Source organism: Cricetulus griseus, chromosome 3, assembly GCF_003668045.3.
Source record: "Cricetulus griseus strain 17A/GY chromosome 3, alternate assembly CriGri-PICRH-1.0, whole genome shotgun sequence".
Taxonomy (NCBI): domain Eukaryota; kingdom Metazoa; phylum Chordata; class Mammalia; order Rodentia; family Cricetidae; genus Cricetulus; species Cricetulus griseus.
In genome coordinates, this window is record NC_048596.1 from 73,238,449 (window position 1) to 73,257,837 (window position 19,389).

A 19,389-nucleotide genomic window follows, 5' to 3' on the forward strand; every position below is an offset into this window, starting at 1 on the left:
TTGGTTTGTTTTCTTTTGGGGTTTTGGTAGAGGGAAGCTGTTACAGTTAAAGACAAGGTCTTACTATGTAGCCTAGTATGGCCTGGGATTTACAACCCACCTCCTAAATGCTGGATTAAGAGGCTAGTGTCACCATACCAGGCTTTAAAATGAAATTTGTTTTTAGCAAAGTAATTAAAATGATAGAGCCAATTTTCTTTTTTTTTTCTTTTTGTTTTTCGAGACAGGTTTTCTCTTTGGCTATGGAGGCTGTCCTGGCACTTGCTCTGTAGATCAAGCCAATCTCCAACTCATAGAGATCCGCCTGCCTCTGCCTTCCAAGTGCTGGGATTAAAGGCGTGCACCACCACCCTAGAGCCAAATTTCTAGTAGCTATCTGACATGCAAGATATACATGCTGATACACAGAACTACCTAAATTCAAGACTGCTACTACATGGCTAAAAGCATAGCTCTCAAAAACAAAAGTTTGTTTTACAAGACTACTACAGTGCATGATCATTTGTTCTTTTTGTTTGTTTTTGAAACAGTCTCACTACATAGACATAGAGATGGGCCTATCTCTACCTCATGAGTGCTGTGATCAAAAGCATGCTATGATTTCAAATTTAAAGGTCCTTTTAGAAGCTTGATTTTGCTGTTGTTATGTTTGTTTTTGTTTTTAGAAACAGGGTTTCTCTGTGAAAGACTCCTGGCTGTCCTGGAACTCACTCTGTGGACCAGGCTGACCTCTACCTCAGAGATCCTCCTGGGATTGAAGGCATGCTCTTCCACAGCCAGGGAAAGTTTGATTTTACTCACATAAACTAAGAAGCAAGTATGGCAGATTCACCTATGTAATAAATTAGAATTAATTTCAAATCATAGGAAAAAAAGATCTGAAACTTCTTCACTGAAAATGCAGAGGATGGAACTAAATACTGTTCTCAAATACCAAAACATTACTTTACACAGTATTGACTGTAAAAGCATTAATTCAAAACGATGTCTCAGCAAGTCAGTGGTATCACATGCCCTTATACCTAGCACTCAAGAGGCAGTGGAAGGCAGATCTCTGAGTTCAAGGCCAGCCAGGTCTACAGTGAACTCCAGGACAGGCAGGGATACAGAGAATCCCTATCTTGAAAAACAACCAACCAAACAAACAAAAAGTCCCACTGAAATATGGCAAATGAAATCATTTATGAAATTCACTACAAAACCAACATCTCAAAGTGCCTCAAATTCCTACCCCAGCTAAATGACATATCACAATTTCCCAGAAGCTAAGACAAAGTCTAAGTATCAAACCCATTGAAGCAATGACAGAGTGCTTACTTATCTGGACTGCGCAAAGCTCTGGACTTAACTCCCAGCAACACATTTGAAAGCCCAAAGGGATATGGCTCAATAGTAAAGAGTTTGCCTTAGCATGCATAAGGCCCTAAGTTCAAAGGTCATCACAACAAATGAACCAACTATCAATTGAGCTACCTATGGTGGTACAACTAGGATTCAGGAGGCTGGGGTACATAAGGAAACTCCCAATTCCCTCTCCTTCCTTTTTAGACAGGGTCACATGTACCTCAGGTGAATCTGGAACTCCCTATGTAGCTGAGAATGTCCTCAAACTTCTGATCATCCTGCTTCCACCTTTCAAAGTGCTGGGATTACAAGTATGTGTCACCATATACTGTAAATACAGTACTGGGAATCAACCCAGAGCCCAACTCTGAGCCTTGTGCATAACAAGCACTGTACCAAATAAGCTAAACCCCAGCTCCACAAGAAGCCCTTACTTATTAAAAGTCGGAAAAAAGCCTATTAAATGTAAATGAAGATCTAATTAATTTAAAAAACACTTTTTCCCCACTCCACATTCCCACAGTACAAGGAAAGAAATAATGCCTCACTTAAGGCAAACCCTGTTCTAGTTCCAAATGAAGTTAAACTATTCTCTTAGTTTAGTCTTAGAAGCATTTTGCCAAGTCTCCATTTCCAGCCTAGCCTAATTCAACCACTTTAAGAAAGACCTGCATCTTTTTTTTTCCTTTTTTTAAAACACAGGGTCTTACTATGCATGTACTTTTAACTGGCCTGGGACTCACTAAATAGACCAGACTGGCCTTGATCTCATAGAGATCTGCCTGTCTCTGCTTCTGAGTGCTATGATTAAAAGCATGTGCCAACACACCCCTCAAGATTTGCACTTTTGGAAATCAACTATTATTATGTGAATCGAAAGCAATCTAAAGCCAGGCATGTTAGCCCAAGTCTTTAATCCCAACACTTGGGAGGGAGAGACAAATGGATCCAAATCCAAGCCAGCCTGGTCTACAGAGTTGTGTTCCAGGATAGTACACAAAAAAACTCTGTCTTGAAAAAAACAAATTAAAAAAGAAAGAGGAAGAGGAGGTATCTAACAGGCTTGACATGTTATAGCCCAATCTATCTGAAAACTAAAGAAAGTCCAAACTCAACTACTCAGGTAGGTATTAAGACCTGCAACACCACTTCTGTCTCAAAACCTAGTCTATCAGTCTACAGAAAATAAGCAATGGAACCCTCCCCACTTTCAAACCTGTGTCTGTAGGACTGGGAGCTGAGGATGAGCAGGGGAGGGGCTGCTCTGCATGGTCCCACTCCCAGGCTCCTTGCTGGATGCCTGAAGAATGACTGGGTTATTATCACCACTGCTGCAGGCCGAGGGGCTGGTGTCCGGCTGCAGGGCATGCTGGGAGCTGGCCTCATTCTGGGCCACCAGCCACCGGGACCTGCCTTCCAGGGCCCGGGGCCCACCAGGGCGTCCCAGCCTCCGCTCAGGTCCACCAACCTCTGGAGCACCTATGGTTGGATAAAAAAAAAAAAAAAAGAAAAAAAAAAGTAAAAATAAAATTAAAGGCCATTAAAAGAGTTGTTTGTTGACACAGAAAGGGTCTTACTACACCATCCAGGCTGGCCTGGAAATAATTATTCTCTTGCCTCAGCCTCCTAAATGCTGAGGTTAAGAACTGTTTCCAGGGATAGGGAGGTAGCTCAGTTGGTTGAGTGCATACCTAGCACACATAAAACATGAGTTCAATTTCCAACAAAGCATAAAATCGACAGGGAGGCATAAACCTTCAGTATCAAAGCTTGGGAGGTAAAGGCAAAAAGATCAGAAGTTCAAGTTCATCCCTGGTTACACAGTATAAGACCCTGTCTCCCCATGTTTCTTGAGCATTTGCTGTGTGTCAAACACTTGGAAGTACTTGCTTAGCTAGAAGAGGTTAGAACATATTTGGAATACTGGGGTGAAGAGGATTGTTTGAATCCAAGCATTCCAGAACAGCCTCAGCCACATAATGACATTTCCTTTCAGAAGAAGAAATATGCTGGGCAATGGTGGCAGACACTAGAGTTAGAGGTACATGGATCTCTGTGTGTTCAAGGCCAACCTGGTCTACAGAGCAAGTTCCAGGACAGGCTCCAAACCTACACAGAAAAATCCTGTCTCAAAACAAAAACAAAAAAACAGTAACAACAACAACAAAAAAAGAAAGACAGGAAATAGTGGGAGAATTTAAATCCAGATAGCCTCCTCATTCCAAAACACTGAAGAAGCCAGTCAGGTTGGTGACACACACAGTTAACCCCAGCACAGGGAAGCAGAGGCAAGCAGATCTCTGTGAATTTGAGACCAGCCTTGTCAATATAGTGAATTCCAGGACAGCCAGGACTCTCCAGAGACCCTGTCCTAAAAAAGAAAAAGCACTGAGACCAGCCTGGTCTACAAGAGCTAGTTCCAGGACAGCCTCCATCCAAAGCCACAGAGAAACCCTGTCTCAAAAAACCAAAAAAGAAAAAGCAAACCTCTGAAGAAAATTGTACTCTTAGTACTATCCCTGGTAGTGCTGAGGTTCCATTGTTACACCACCATGGTCAAATCCCCCATGAAAACACTCACAAAGATTTAAAGTTTTCCAGGCCATAAATTCACAATTAACTTATTCTCTCATTATCTCATACTATTTCTTCATTAATGCACACAAAATTGTATCTGAAGGTGAGCTCACCTGTGTGAGCAGAGACCACACCCCCTGTGAAAGTCTGCACTTCCACGGTGCCTTGCTGTAATGAGGGAAATCACACCTAAAACAATAGAGAAAGCAGCAGTGAGGAACCAATCCACATTTGTCAATATCTGTCTAAGTGTATTTACACCAGTTGTCCGAGACTTAAAAATACAGCCAAAGTCAATTCACGTAATAGTAGGAAAAGTTCATTCTTCAAAAAAATAAATTTGGTTAGGTTAGGGAATGTCTAGAGAAATGCCTCCGGCAATTCAGTATTTACTGCTCTTCAGAGGTCCTGGGTTTGGTTCCCAGCATCCACAAGGCAGCTCACCACAGCTGTAACTACAGTTGCAGTGGAGCCAAACCCCTCTTCTGGCCTGTTTGGACACCTGGCACTCATGTGGTGAACACACAGGAATCCACAAAAACACGCAAAAGTAAAATAATTACTTTTTTTTAAAGTAATGGCAGCCACGCTATGTTGACACACACCTTTAATCCCAGCACTCAGGAGGCAGAGGCAGGTGGATGGATATCTGTTGAGTTTGAGACCAGCCTAGTTAGTCTACAGAGCAAGTTCCAGGACAGACTCCAAAACTACACAGAGAAACCCTGTCTGGAAAAAAAAAAAGAAGAAGAAAGAAAAAGGGGAGAAAAAGTAATGACAACAAAAGCAAATTGTGTTTTGTATGAAGAATTTCACAGGGTTGTACATTCTGGCTGGATAAGGGCAGAGAGGAAATGAAACAACAGAAGGTTTTAAAAGATAAAGTACTTTAAATTCCAAACACCAAATGACATTGAGAAGTTCACAAAGCCTGCTGGATGTCTGACCGCCTGCTAGCCTTTTCAGCGAGGACTCCACAGGAACGAGGGTGGAGTCCCCCCCCCAAAAAAAACAAAAAGCAAATAGTTGGTCACAGAAAAGGATCCTTTGAAATCTGTGCACGCAGGACGAAACATCCAAAGAACTTTAGAGCTCTTTAAGCCGCAACCAGAGCCACGCTCCGGAAACGAGCAGGATTAAACTATACAAGGCCCGGAAGTATTCACCCGGTTAACTCCTTATCTAGGTGCGTGCTGCTGCCTGGATTCACCCTCCCCATTCCGGGGACCGCAGGAGGAGGTCCGAGTGCGAGATGCCTGAACTCTTGACCCTAGTCTACACCACAGTCTCCCAAGACCTCGGTAGACGGACCCGGCGTGACCCCCGACCTCAGCCCAGGCTTTCGCGGTAGCCCCGCCCCCGCCCGGTCGCCCACCCCACCCAACGTGCGCGCCAGGCGGGGGTGGGGGGGAGGGGCCCGCGCGTGCGCGGCTGGAGGCGGAGTGATCCGGCGGCGCGCACGGCCTGGGGGGGTTCCCGCCAGAACCCAAAACCAGAGACCGGGTCGCGGGACTCGCGAGTCCGCGTCCGCGCCCGCCGGCGCCCTCACGTCAACAGGCCGCAAAAGGCTGAGGAAGAAAGGGTTCGAGAGCGCCAAGCCTCGGTCTCTCCCCCAAGTGGACTGTGGCGGGCACACGCCCGGGCTGTTCGTCTCATGCACCCTTTCCTCTTCCTCTCCCCTGAGGGGAGGCAGGTTGGTGGGCGGGCAGAAGCGCACCTGGGTCCGTCCTCTCGGGGTTTGTTCGCTCACGCACGCGTGCGCAGAAGGGCAGGAGGGCGAGGAAGACGCGCGGAGACCAGAGGCCACCCGGCCTGACACCCTCCCCCCGCCCCCCGCTCGGGTCTCTATGGGCGCGCGCAGGTAGCCTCGCTCGCTCGTTCGCTCGCTCGCTCACCGGCCCCGGGGCCCCGGCTGGAGGTGCGCGCGCAGCACCCCGGGAAGGTGGGAAGAGGCACTCGGAGGTGCGCGCGCAGCCACCCGTCAGGGGAGGGGGCACTGGGACGCCTCCGCCATCTTGTCTCCCTCTCCTTACCTGCGTCCTCGGGGGCGTGCTCACCACCCCCCCTCCCGCCGAGGAGGGGGGAGGGCCCCCTCCTGGTCGCCGCCTTCACCGCTCTAAATTCCCCTAAGGGCCGCAGCTAGAGCCGCCCCCGTGCTCGCACCGCTCCTGGTCCCGCCACGGAGATGCGATCAGTAAGTTGCAGGAAAAGGAGACGCTACTCCCAGCGACCCCGCCGCCGCCGCCGCCGCTCCCGAGGCCTCACCAAAATGGCCGCCGCCTTCTCGGCCGCCACCGCCACTACCACCACTACCACCACCAAGGCTCGTTATCGCTACCGCCGGAGCGGCCCGTCTTCTCGCGATACACAGTAACTGGAGGCTGGAGGGGCGGGTAGGCTCGCGTGCTAGCGTAGGACTCTTGTCTGGAGCGCAAAGCAAGATGGGAGTTGTAGTCAGTTCCCCAGTTCCGTGCTTGCCCGGCACGCTTCGTGGGATCTGAAACCAGTCAACTCCGTGCTGCGTTGAAGCTGTACAGTGGGAACATCCTTTGGGAGGTTTTTTTTGTTTTTGTTTTTGTTTTGTTTTGCAGATCAGCCAGTGAAATGAAACAAATCAGTTTTGGAGCCTGAGCTCCAAGCTCCAAACTCCAAACTCGCTTTGTTTTCGTTTTTTTTTTTTAAAGACAAGGTCTCATAAGGTAGCTTGGTGGCTGACCTGGACTCGATATGTATATCTGGCTAACCTTAAACTCAACAGATGTTCCTGCCTCTGCCTAGTATTAACGGTGTGCGCCACCACTACCAGCTGCAGTCGACTTTGTAGCATTGGCTTCCAAATTATCCCCCCAACACACACAAACACACACATATATCTGCAATTGGCGTGCAGGTTTTCCACATTAAGGACCCTTTTTATGAGGCTGGGAAGATGGCTCAGCAACTAAGAATATTGGCTGCTTCCTCTTCCAGAAGACCCAGTTTTATTTCCAGCACTCAAAGCAACTCATAACCATCTGCAACTCCAGTTCCAGGGAATCAGACACCCTCTAATGACCTTAGAGGGCAATGCACTAACACCGTGCATAGACTTGCATGCAAGTAAAATAACCATAAACATCAAATAAAAATCCTTTTTAAAAAATGTCTTGCCGGCCGTGGTGGCGCACGCCTTTAATCCCAGCACTCGGGAGGCAGAGGCAGGCGGATCTCTGTGACTTCGAGACCAGCCTGGTCTACAAGAGCTAGTTCCCAGACAGCCTCCAAAGCCACAGGGAAACCCTGTCTGGGGGGAGGTGGGGGGGATGTCTTGGAGAATCTGATACTCCTTTCCCATTTTAAGGACCTGTTTATTGTTAGCAACAGTTCCAAGAAATATCTTGAGCCCTTGGTAAATCAGAGACAGACATGGGAAAAGCAATTGTGGACACTGGGAAATGGCAGTTGAATAAAGACTGGTGTGGTGGCATATGCCTATAATCCCAGCACTTACTGGAAGACACTGGTAGAGGCCAGCCTGGACTGTTGCATACTCGGTATGTATACACACACACACACCTTGGCTGTTACATACTCCGTTTGTATACACACACCCCTTAGCTCTTGCGTACTCAGTGTGTACACACACACACCCACACACCCCTTGGCTCTTGTATACTTGGTACACACACCCCTAGTTAATCTTCTAAAGTTCAAGATTATTCTGTCTTTAAAAAGACGTGTAAACTGGGCGTTGCTGGAGCATGCCTTTAATTACAGCACTCAGGAGGCTGGTGGATCTCTGTGAGTTCGAAGCCAGCCTGGTCTACAAAGGGAGTTCCAGGACAGCCTCCAAAGCTACACAGAGAAACCCTGTCTCGAAAAACCAAAATAAGTAAATAATAAAAAGACATGTATATAGTCTTGCAGTAAGTATATGTTTGCTTTTTTTCAAGTTAGGAGTTTTAAAAAGTTTTGTGGGTTGTTTTGTTTCGTTTTGAATAAATTACAGAGGTGGGGCTGGAGAGATGGTTCAGTGGTTAAGACTGGCTGCTCTTCCAGAGAACCTGGTATGTGATTCCCAGCACCTACATGGAAGCTCCTAACAATCTCTAACTTCAGTCTTAGGGAATCTGACACCCTCTTCTGATACACAGACATACAGTCAGGCAAACACTCATAAAATAAAAATCTCAAAATTATAGAGGTAATAAATGTTTACTTTTATAAAAATAAAGTCTAGTATGAATTATCAGCAAAAACCTTCCCCACTGCCAGGCCATAGTAGTTCACGCCTTTTATCCCAGCAAAGGCAGGTGGATCCCTGTGAGTTCGAGGCCAGCCTGGTTCTACAGAGAGTTCCAGGACAGCCAGGACTATTACACAGAGAAACCCTGTATCAGAAACAAAAAAGAAAACCTTACCCACATGTTCTCAGTGCCCTGCCCAAAAGTAAACATATTGTTTTACACTTTGCCTTTTCAGATATATATAATTATCTGGAAAGATATTAATAAAAGATAATGGGACCAGGTGTGGCACTCAACCTTTCATCTCAGCACTCAAGAGGCACTAGCAGGGCAAATCTCTGTGACTACAAAACCAGCCTTGTTTACACATAGACACACACACACACACACCAAAGGAAGGAAGGAAGGACAGGAAGAAAGTGAAAGAAAGAAAAAATATAAAGGTAGGTAGTGGGGAAGAGATGATTCAGTAGTTAAGAGCACTGGCTCAGGCCAAAGGACCTGAATTCTGTTCCTAGGACCAACAAGATAGCTTGCAATCTATTTTAACCTCTTCTGGCCTCTGTGTCACCGAAAGCACATGGTACAGGCTTACAGACAAATCACCTGTATACGTTTTAAAAAATATTTTAATTTTCTTAAATGCTGGGTATGGTGATGAGCAATTTTAATCCCAAATATTCAAGAGGCAGAAGCAAGAAGATATAGATATCAAGGCCAGGCTGGTCTACATACTGAGTTCTCTGTCTCAAGAAAACAAAATAAGTTGGGCAGTGGTGGTACACGCTTTTAATCCCAGCCCTCAGAGGCAGAGGCAGGCAGATCTCTGTGAATTTGAGACTAGCCTGGTCTACAAGAGCTAGTTCCAGGACAACATCCAAAACCACAGAGAAACCCTATCTCGAACACCCCCCCCAAAAAAAGGAATCAAAATAATAAAAATAGAGCTAGGTGGTAGTGGAACACACCTTTAATCCCAACACTTGGGAGTCCGAGGCAGGTAGATCTCTGATTTCGAGGCCAGCTTGGTCTACAGAGTGAGTTCCAGGACAGCCAGGAATATACAGAGAAACTCTGAAAATACAGTAAATAAATAAATACTAGGGTCTACCTCACTTTTGACTAGCTGAAATATGGGTATGGTGCTGTATTCCCAGTACTCAGGCATCTGATATAAGAAAAATGTAATACCAAAATCAGCCTGGGGAATGGGAAATGGCTCACTAGGTAAAAGTGCTAGCCACCTGAGCTTGGTCCACAGAACTCTTTTTCTTACCAGGCTGATCTCAGACTCAAAGAGATCCACCTGCCTCTGTTTCCCGAGTGCTGGGATTTAAAGGCCTGTGCTACTACTGCTTGGCCCAAAGAACTTTTGTAAAAAGCTGGATGCAATGGTACACATCTGTAATCCCAGCACTCCTATAAGCAAGATGGGAAAATTGCTCTCATGCCAACTAGCATGGAGTGCAGCAAAAAAAAAAAAAAGAAGAAAGGAGTGAGCCTGCCTTAAAACAAGGTTGAAAGAAAATGAACTCCCAAAAAGTCGTCCTCTGAGCCAGGCGTTGGTGGCGCATGCCTTTAATCCCAGCACTAGGGAGGCAAAGGCAGGCAGATCTTGAGTTTGAGACCAGCCTGGTCTACCAGGACAGCCTCAAAAAAAAAAAAAAAAAGGTGTCCTCTGACCTCCATATTTTTTTTAATCTTTATTTTATGTGCATTGGTGCTTTGACTATTGGTAATAGATCCCCTGGAACTGGAATTACATACAATTGTGAGCTGTCATGTGGGTGGTGGGAATTGAATCTGGGTCCTCAGGAAGAGCAGTCAGTCTTCTTAACCACTGAGCCATCTCTCCAGGCCCTGACCTACACATTTATGCCATGATGCAAATGCTTTCTCTTTCTCTGTGTGTCACACACATACACAAAGACCAGCTTGGATTGTATAGCCAGACCTTGTCTCAAATAAATATGTAAAAGTGAATTCTATGTCAGCCAGAACTACTTAGTGAGATCCTACCTAGAAAAAAAAAATGCTGGAGAGGCTCCTCTTCCAGAGGTCTTGAGTTCAATTCCCAGCAACCAGATGGTGACTAACAACCATCCATAAATGAGATCTGGTGCTCTCTTTTGAAGTGCAGGTGTGCAGGTAGAAAACTGTATACATAATAAATAAATCTTAAATAAGAAGAAAAGAACTGTTAACCAAAATGAAAAAGAACAACAAACATTCCTTTCTGGTTCTAGCTATGTATCCCAAACAAGCCTTCCTAAAGACTAATGGCAAGGTTCAGCAGGGGTGTAGTTTGGGTTTTGGGTTTTTTTGGGGGGGAGGAGGGGGGTTGGTTTTTTTCGAGACAGGGTTTTTCTGTGGCTTTGGAGTCTCTCCTGGAACTAGCTCTTGTAGACCAACTGGTCTTGAATTCACAGAGATCTGCCTGCCTCTGCCTCCCAAGGGCTGGGACTAAAGGCGTGCGCCACCAATGCCCAACAAGGGTGTAGTTTTAATTCAAAGTGCTTCCTAAACCTGACCAAATTCAGTCCCCAGAACCCATGTAAATATGGAAGGATAAAGCAACTCCACGTATGCATTTTGGTATGTACACACTTGCCTTCAAACACAATAAATAGCTTCAAAAAGGAGTCTGGAGAGAGTGCTGGATACACAAGAGCACTTGTTCTTGCAGAGAACCTGGATTCAATTCCAAGCATCCACATGATGACTAATGCCATTCATAATTCCAGTTCCTGGGGATCCAAAGCCCTTTTCTGACTTCCTCTGGCACCAGGGATGTACTTGGTGCACATACATGCATGCGGGCAAAAATTCATATTCATAAAAAATAAATTTAAAAAATTTGCTGCGGTGGTGGTGCACGCCTTTAGCCAGCACTGGGGAGGCAGAGGCAGGCAGATCTCTGTGACTTTGAGACCAGCCTAGTCTATAAGAGCTAGTTCCAGGACAGCCTCCAAAGCCACAGAGAAACCCTGTCTCTAAAAACAAACAAACAACAAAAAAATTAAAGGCTGGAGAAATGGCTTAGCAATTAAGAGCACTAACTGCTCTTCCAGAGGACCTGGGTTCAACTCCCAGCACACACATCACAGCTCACAACTGCAACGCCAGGATCCAACACTCTCACACCAACACATATGCAGGTTAAACACCAATGTACACAATGAATTAAAATAATATAATAATAAAAAGTCGGGCATTGGTGGCACATTCCTTTAATTCCAGCACTGGGGAGGTAGAGGCAGGCGGATCTCTGTGAGTTTGAGACTAGCCTGGTCTACAAGAGCTAGTTCCAGGACAGCCTCCAAAGCCACAGAGAAAACCTGTCTTGAAAAACAAAAATTAAAACAACAACAACAACAAAATAAAGATATCTCCTAACCCTGACAACCTGAATTTGATGCCTAAAGCCCACAAGGTAGAAAAAGAATGAGGGACTCTACCTCAGGTGATAGAGTGCTTGCCTACATGCATGAAGCCTTGGGTTCTGCCCTAGTGTCTTTTTAAAACAGATGTCAATGCATATACCATCACTCAGGAGTTGCTGGCAGGAAGATATGAAGTTCAGGATTATCTAGCAAGTCTGATACCAGCCTGGGCTACATGAAATCCTGCTTAGAAAATAACTAGCCCAGTGGGAAACGTGCTTGTGTTAGTGCACAAAGCCCTGGGTTGATTGCCAAAGCTGCATAAACCTGGTATGATAGTGAATGCCTGTATCCCTGTCATTGAAGATTGAGGCAGGATATCTGTGAGGTCAGGGCCAGTCTGGTCTACATTGTGAACTCCAGGCCAACCAGGGAGGGATATACAGTGAGATCCTTTCTCAGAAAAAAAATAGGAGGGAGATTGTGTACAGCTGAATTAATAGTAGGCTTGCTTCACCTGCAAATGGTAACCCTAACACCAGTGACATGGATACAGGAGGATCAGCAGTTCAGAGTTATTCTCAACCACTTAACAAGTTTGAGGACAGCCTGAACCAAAACCCTAAGTCAAACAAACACAGCTATGGTGCTCTATGTTTGTAATTCTAGTACTCAGACTCAGAGGCAAGAGGATTTCAGTAAGTTCAAGGCCAGCCTGGGTTATGTAGATAGTTTCGAGTCAGAATGAGCTAAGATTACATACCTCTAATTTTATGTATGTGTTTTGCATGCCAGTACGTGTGCATCACATACATGCCTTGTGCCCAAGCAGGCCAGTAGAGGGCATCAGATTCCCTGAACTGGACCTACAGACAGGTGTGTGAACTGCCACATGGGTGCTGGGGTCTTCTGGTGGTTCACATCTTCTTGCCACCACCTCTTGAATAATGGTATATGCCATATTATAGATGTATGTCATTAAGTCTGGGGTTTTTGTTTGGCTGGTTGTTTTTTGTGTTTTGAGACAAAGTCTATCTGTGTGGCTCTAGCTGTCCTGGAACTCACTCTGTAGACCAGGCTGGCCTCAAACTCACAGAGATCTGCCAGCCTCTGCTGCCTGAATGCTTGGATTAAAGTGCTTGCCCTGTAAACATGAGGACCTGAGTTTGAAACCCCAGCATCTGTATAAAAAACTTGATGCAGTGATATGTTCTGTAACCCCAATACTGATGGGTAGACACAGGTAGATCCCAGGACTGGCAAGTTATCAAAGCACAATGGGTCCATTCCAAGTTCAGTCAGAGACCCTGTCTCAAAAAATAAGGTAGAGGGTCTGGGAAGATCAGCGATTAAGACACAGATTACTCTTCCAGAGGACCTGAGTTCAGTTCCCAGCACCCACGTGACAGCTCACAATGGTCTGTAATGCCAGTCTTGAGATCTGACTCCCTCTTCTGTCCTCTGTGAGCACCAAGCAGGTATGTGGTACACAGACATACATGCAGGCAAAATACTCATACACAAAAATATATCTTTATTTATTTATTTATTTACTTACTTATTTATTTTCTGAGACAGGGTTTCTCTGTGTAGCTTTGGAGCCTATCCTGGCACTCACTCTGGAGACCAGGCTGGCCTGGAACTCACAGAGATCCACCTGCCTCTGCCTCTTGAGTGCTGGGATTAAAGGCGTGCACCACCAACGCCCGGCCAAAAATATATCTTTAAAATATATGGTGGACAGCAATGGAGGATGACTTCTGGCCTCTACTTGCTCATATATCTATGTGGGCACACTCATACATAACACCAGGAAGAAGGGTGATGGTGGCAGACATAGCAATTCTCAAAAGGAAAAGTGAGACGAGATGGATCAGATCTGGGCACCTAACAATCCAATAAAATGGTTATATCCAATTCCATAAAAGGAAGTAAATAGGCCAGGCGTTGATTGGTGCACGCCTTTAGTCCCAGCACTTGGGAGGCAGAGGCAGGTGGATCTCTGTGAATTTGAGACCAGCCTGGTCTACAAGAGCTAGTTCCAAGACAGTCTCCAAAGCCACAGAGAAACCCTGTCTCGAAAAACCAAAAAAAAAGAAAAAAAAGGAAGTAATTATTTTAAGCATGGATTCCTGTTCCAAGTGTTGAGAAGCTGTTTCATTTCAAACCAGCTTTTTTTTCCCCTCTTCTTGTCTCATGTATCCTAGTCTGGGTTCTTCTTCTTCTTCTTCTTCTTCTTCTTCTTCTTCTTCTTCTTCTTCTTCTTCTTCTTCTTTTCTTCTTTTCTTCTTCCTTCTTCTTCTTCTTCTTCTTCTTCTTCTCTTCTTTTCTTTTCTTTTTTGTAGGTAGGAGGCATTTTATTTATTTATTTTTAAACATTTATTTATTATGTATACAGTGTTCTGCTTGCATGTATGCCTGCGTCCAGAAGAGGGCACCAGACTACTTTACAGATGGTTGTGAGCCACCATGTGGTTGCTGGGAATTGAACTCAGGACCTCTGGAAGAACAGGCAATGCTCTTAATCCCTGAGGCATCTCTCCAGCCCCCCAGGCTGGCTTCAAACTTGCTTACTATATAGCTGAAGATGACCTTGAACTTCTGATCCTCCTGTCTCTACCTTCAGATTGCTGGAATTACAGGCATGTGCCACCATGCTGTGATGGTGTTACAACTGAATCAAGGGATTTGTGCATTTTTAGGCAAGTACTCTATCAACTGAGCTACACCTTCAGCCTCTGTTCTGTGTAGCAGGGTTTTTTTGTTTGTTTGTTTTTTGATTTTTGTCTTTTATAAATGTGTGGGCCGGGGTGCTAGGGAATAAGCCAAAGGTTGTACTATATGGTTAAGCTATACCCAAACTTAAGTATAATATTCTGTATGGGGCTCTTTTTGAGACTGGGTGTTGCTCTGTAGACTGGGCTGTCATGAGTTCACCATCCTCCTAACCTTCTGAGTACAGAGGGAGGTGTGTGCATCACCACACCTGGGTGCCTATCCTGCCCCCAGCCCCAGTCTTTTGAGACAGGGTTTCTCTAGGGTAGCCACACTTCTGCTCAAATTTGCAGCAATCCTTCTGCTATTCCACACCCCATCACCAGTAAATGTTGAGATTGAAGGCATGCACCACCATCCACAGCTCCTTTTTTTTTTTTTTTTTTTTTTTTTTTTTTTTTTTTCTGAGACAAGGTTTCCCTAGCTGCCCTGAAACTCACTCTGTAGAACAGGCTGGCCTGGAACTCAGAGATCCCCCTGCCTCTGCCTCCCTGAGTGCTGGGATTAAAGGTGTGTGCCACCACATCCAGCTCCACATTCTTTGAGTGTTAATTGGTTTTTTTTAAAGATTTATTTAAGTGGGGCAGTGATGACGCACACCTTTAATCACAGCACTCGGGAGGCAGAAGCAGGTGGAGCTCTGTGAGTTTGAGGCCAGCCTGGTCTACAAAGCTACAAAGAGAAACCCTGTCTCAGGAAAAAAAAAATATATATATATATTACATATAGCGTTCTGCCTACATATATCCCTGCAGGCCACAAGAGGGCACCAGATCTCATTACAGGTGGTTGTGAGCCACCATGTGATTGCCGAAATTGAACTCAGGACCTCTGGAAGACCAATTGGTGGTGGTTTGTTTTTTTTTTTTTTTTTTTTTTTTTTTTTTTTTTTTTTTTTTTTTTTGGTTTTTCGAGACAAGGTTTCTCTGTGGCTTTGGAGGCTGTCCTGGAACTAGCTCTTATAGACCAAGCTGGTCTGGAACTCACAGAGATCTGTGTGCCTTTGCCCTACCTCCCCCCCCCTCCCCAGTACTGGGATTAAAGGCATGTGCCACCAACACCCCAGCAAAGATTATTTCTTATATACACAGTGTTCTGTCTGCATGTTTCTCTGCAGGCCAGAAGGCAGCACCAGATCTCATTACAAATGGTTGGGAGCCATCATGTGGTTGCTGGGAATTGAACTCAAGACCTCTGGAAGACCAGCTAGTGTTATTAACCACTGAGCCATCTCTCCAGCCCCTCATTTTTTTTTTCAGAGCTGAGGACCTAACCCAGGGCCTTGCACTTGAGAGGTAATTGCTCTACCACTGAGCTAAATCCCCAACCTGATAGATTTTTTTAAGATTATTTATTTATTAGTGTGTTCTGTCTGCATGTATGCCTGCAGACCAAAAGAGGGCACCAGATCTCATTATGGATGGTTGTGAGCCACCATGCAGTTGCTGGGAACTGAACTCAGGACCTCTGGAAGAGCAGGCAGTGCTCTTAACCTCTGAGCCACCTCTCCAGCCCTCACAAGTACTCTTTTTTTTTTTTGTGAGAAGATGGAGTTTATTCAACTTCAAAACTTATGACAGATATAGTGGTTAGGACTACGGCTCTGAAGCCAGGCGTTGGGGGCGCACACCTTTAATCCCAGCACTCGGGAGGCAAAGGCAGGCAGATCTCTGTGAGTTCAAGGCCAGCCTGGTCTCCAGATAGGTTCCAAACCTTGTCTCCAAAAACCAAAAAAAAAAAAAAAAAACAACCAAACAAAAACTATGGCTCTGGCTCTGGCTTTACAAAGGGCTGGACACAGCAATAGAATGCAGTAGGGAGCCCAGAAATGGAGCTGAACACATACCCTAAACTGATGGTGGTAATTACACAGCTAGCCAGATTTTATTTAGTGTGTATGTGTATGTTTATGCGCAAGCACATGAGTTTCTTCGTGAATAGAGGCCAGAGGTCAAGATCAGTTATCTTCCTCAATTCCTCTCTACCTCATATTTTGAGACAAGGTCTCTGGTTGTGCCTAGAGCTTATTGATTCAGCTAGACTGGCTGGCCAGAGGCTCCAGGGATCCTCTTGTCTCTGACTCCCTACCCCAGGTTTGCAGGCACATGCCATTCTGTTTCTTTAATGGGTGCTGGAGGCAGAACTTAGGTCTTTATGTTTGTGTGGCTTGTGTCATCCAGCTCCCCCGATAGGCCCTGCTTGTGTTGATTTTTGACAAAGCTCAAAAGACATTCAGGGATGTCAAAAAGGATCAGCAGGTAAAGGTGCTTGCCACCACGTCTGACAACCCGAATTCGATCGCTGGGATCTACAGAGGGGAGGAGAGAACTTACTCCCAAAAGTTGTCCTCTGACCCCCCCACACATGCTCACTTGTAGCTGAATGTTTTTCTCTGTCCCACTGGTCCCCCGGACGGGTTTCTCTCCCAGTCTCGGTCCTGGAAGCCACTTATGAAATAATCAGTCAGAGGCTAGTATTAAATATAATTGTTTGGCCAATGACTCAAGCTTATTACTGGCTAGCTCCCTCTGTTATAAATCAACTCATTTTGTTTTTAATAATCTGTGTATCACCATGTGGCTGTGGCTTACCAGTAATGTTCTGGCATCTTACCCCTTCAGCAGCTACATGGCATCCTCACAAGTACTCTTAACCATTGCCAGTTCTATACTTTTTCTTTCAATTTAAATAATTCTATGTATATGGACAGTTTGTATGTCTGTATACCACTTGTGTACCGGTGCCTTCAGAAGGTGTCAGATCCTTTGGGATTAGAGTTACAGTTTTGTAAGCCACTATATGGGTGCTGGTAGTTGATCTCAGGTTTTCTGGAAGAGCTATCAGTGCTCACTAAACTATCCCTTCAGCCCCTCTGTATTTTTAAATAACATAAAAAATCATTACCAGGGACAGACTAATAGTATTAAAAATTCTTTCCCTTTATAGAACATCAAGAATTCCTTTTTGTTTTTTTCAAGACAGGTTTTTTCTGTGTAGCTTTGGAGCCTGTCCTAGAACTCACTCTATAGACCAGGATGGCTTTGAACTCACCTTAGATACACCTGTCTCTGCCTCCCAAGTGCTGGGATTAAAGGCATGTGCCACCAGTGCCTGACTCTGGCTAAGAATTCTTATAACTCCATTGAGATAGGTTTTGTTTGTATTCCCATTTTGCAGAAGGAACAGAATTTTTTTTTCAGAGATGGGAAGACACTTGTGTTCAGACAGTCAGCTCAGTGTTCACTGACTTCCATTAATTTGAAGGACCCTGAAGAAAGTGACTAGGCAAAAGCAAGAAGACTCCTAAGACTCCTAAGACCTAGGCCAAAGCTAGACGGGATAATGTAGGGAGAGAGCCCATACCTGTACCTGTGACCACGTCAGTTGGGGTACATAGAAGGCGTGTGGTAAAGGGCTGAGAGAGAGGGCACAGGCTCTCTTGGTTCCTGTCGGGTCATAGAGAGCAGCTGAGCTTGATCCTTGGAGCTGGAACTTGTAGTTACCGGTTTCTCGTGTGACTTCTCCCCGAATAAAATTAACCATATTACCCTAGTCCCATGTATCTTGACCTGTTCATCCACAGGACAATCACTGCTAGAACTGGCAAAAAGGTCACTGAATTTGCCATCGTGGCCAGTGATAACTCAGTAGCAGCATCAGACATGGCAGCCTCCTAAAGGAGCTGTCAAGCTCAGGTAGCTCATTGTTTCCATAGAAGCCTTCGTAAAGTATCCATTCTGTTCCACCCCCACCTCAGGCCCACCATGGAAGACTGCCAGTGCAGCCCCCCACAATCAGATGATGCAGTCATGCTTCTTGAATTTGGGGAAATCACAGGGGTCAGCATATCCAGAATGCTGGGATTAAAGATGTGCACCACCACCACCCAGCAATTGTCATTGTTTTAATAATTTGTGCATGTGTTTCTTGTTTATTATCATTTTTTAATATTTTTAATGTTATCCGGGCATTGGTGACACATGCCTTTAATAACCCTTAGCTGGCCTGTAACTTACTATATAGACCTGCCTCTGCCTCCTGAGTGCTGGGAGTAAAGGAATGAGCCAATATGCTTAGATTTTTAAAATTATTTTAAATTGTGTGTAATGTGTGTGGCTGCATGTGGGTATGTGAGCATGACTGCAGAGGCCAGAGGCTTAAGATCCTCCAGGAGCTTGAGCTAACTGTGAGCTACCTGATGTCGGTGCTGGGAACCAATCTCAGGGCCTCTGGAGAGGCAGAAAATGCTCATAATTACTGAGCCCTCTCACTAGCTCCCATTTTTCTTTTTTCTTTCTTAAAAATTTAAAATTCTTTTATGTGGAAGTATTTTGACTGCATGTATGTGTGTGCACTACCTGTGTCCAGTGCTCTCAGAGGTCAGAAGAGGGGTCAGATTCGCTGGGACTGGAGTTACAAGTAGTTGTGAGCCACCATGTGGGTGCTGAGAACTGAACTCAGGTCCTCTGAAAGAGCAGCCAGTGCTTTTAACATCTGAGCCATATTTCCAGCCCTTTTTCTAAAAGTAGATTGACCAGATCTGATGTCCTCTTCTGGCCTGTAGGCATACATGCAGACCAGAACACTGTTGTTGTATACATAATAAATAAAAAAAATCCTTGCTCCATCTTGAGAAACCCATCTTTTTGTTTTTGTTTTTGTTTTTTGAGACAGGGTTTCTCCGAAACCTGGCACTCGCTCTGGAACCAGGCTGGCCTCGAACTCACAGAGATCTGCCTGCCTCTGCCTCCCGAGTGCTGGGTTTAAAGGCATGCGCCACCAACGCCTGGCAGAAACCCATCTTGAAAACACAAAATGAGTAAGTAAATGAAGAAGAAGAAGAAGAAGAAGAAGAAGAAGAAGAAGAAGAAGAAGAAGAAGAAGAAGAAGAAGAAGAAGAAGAAGAATTTAACTTTCCTTGGCTGCAGGGGAATCCAGCCTCTAAGGATTGAGCCCCTTTCTCTTCACCCAGGGGAAATTTTTTAAAAAAGATTTTATCTATTATGTACAACATTCTGCTTCCATGTATATCTGCACACCAGAAGAGGGCACCAGATCTCATAATGGATGGTTGCGAGCCACCA

General features: G+C 45.1%; 1 protein-coding gene across 1 annotated transcript in view; it reads right to left on the bottom strand.

Annotated features, from left to right (window-relative positions):
* Srcap (Snf2 related CREBBP activator protein) overlaps positions 1-6,092 on the bottom strand; it is a 45,357-nt gene extending 39,265 nt beyond the window's left edge. The window contains 3 exon segments of the mRNA XM_027404557.2: positions 2,561-2,823; positions 4,035-4,110; positions 5,955-6,092. Coding sequence (XP_027260358.1) covers positions 2,561-2,614 — 54 coding nt within the window. The 5' untranslated portion in view covers positions 2,615-2,823; positions 4,035-4,110; positions 5,955-6,092.
* Positions 6,093-19,389: the final 13,297 nt, after the last annotated feature.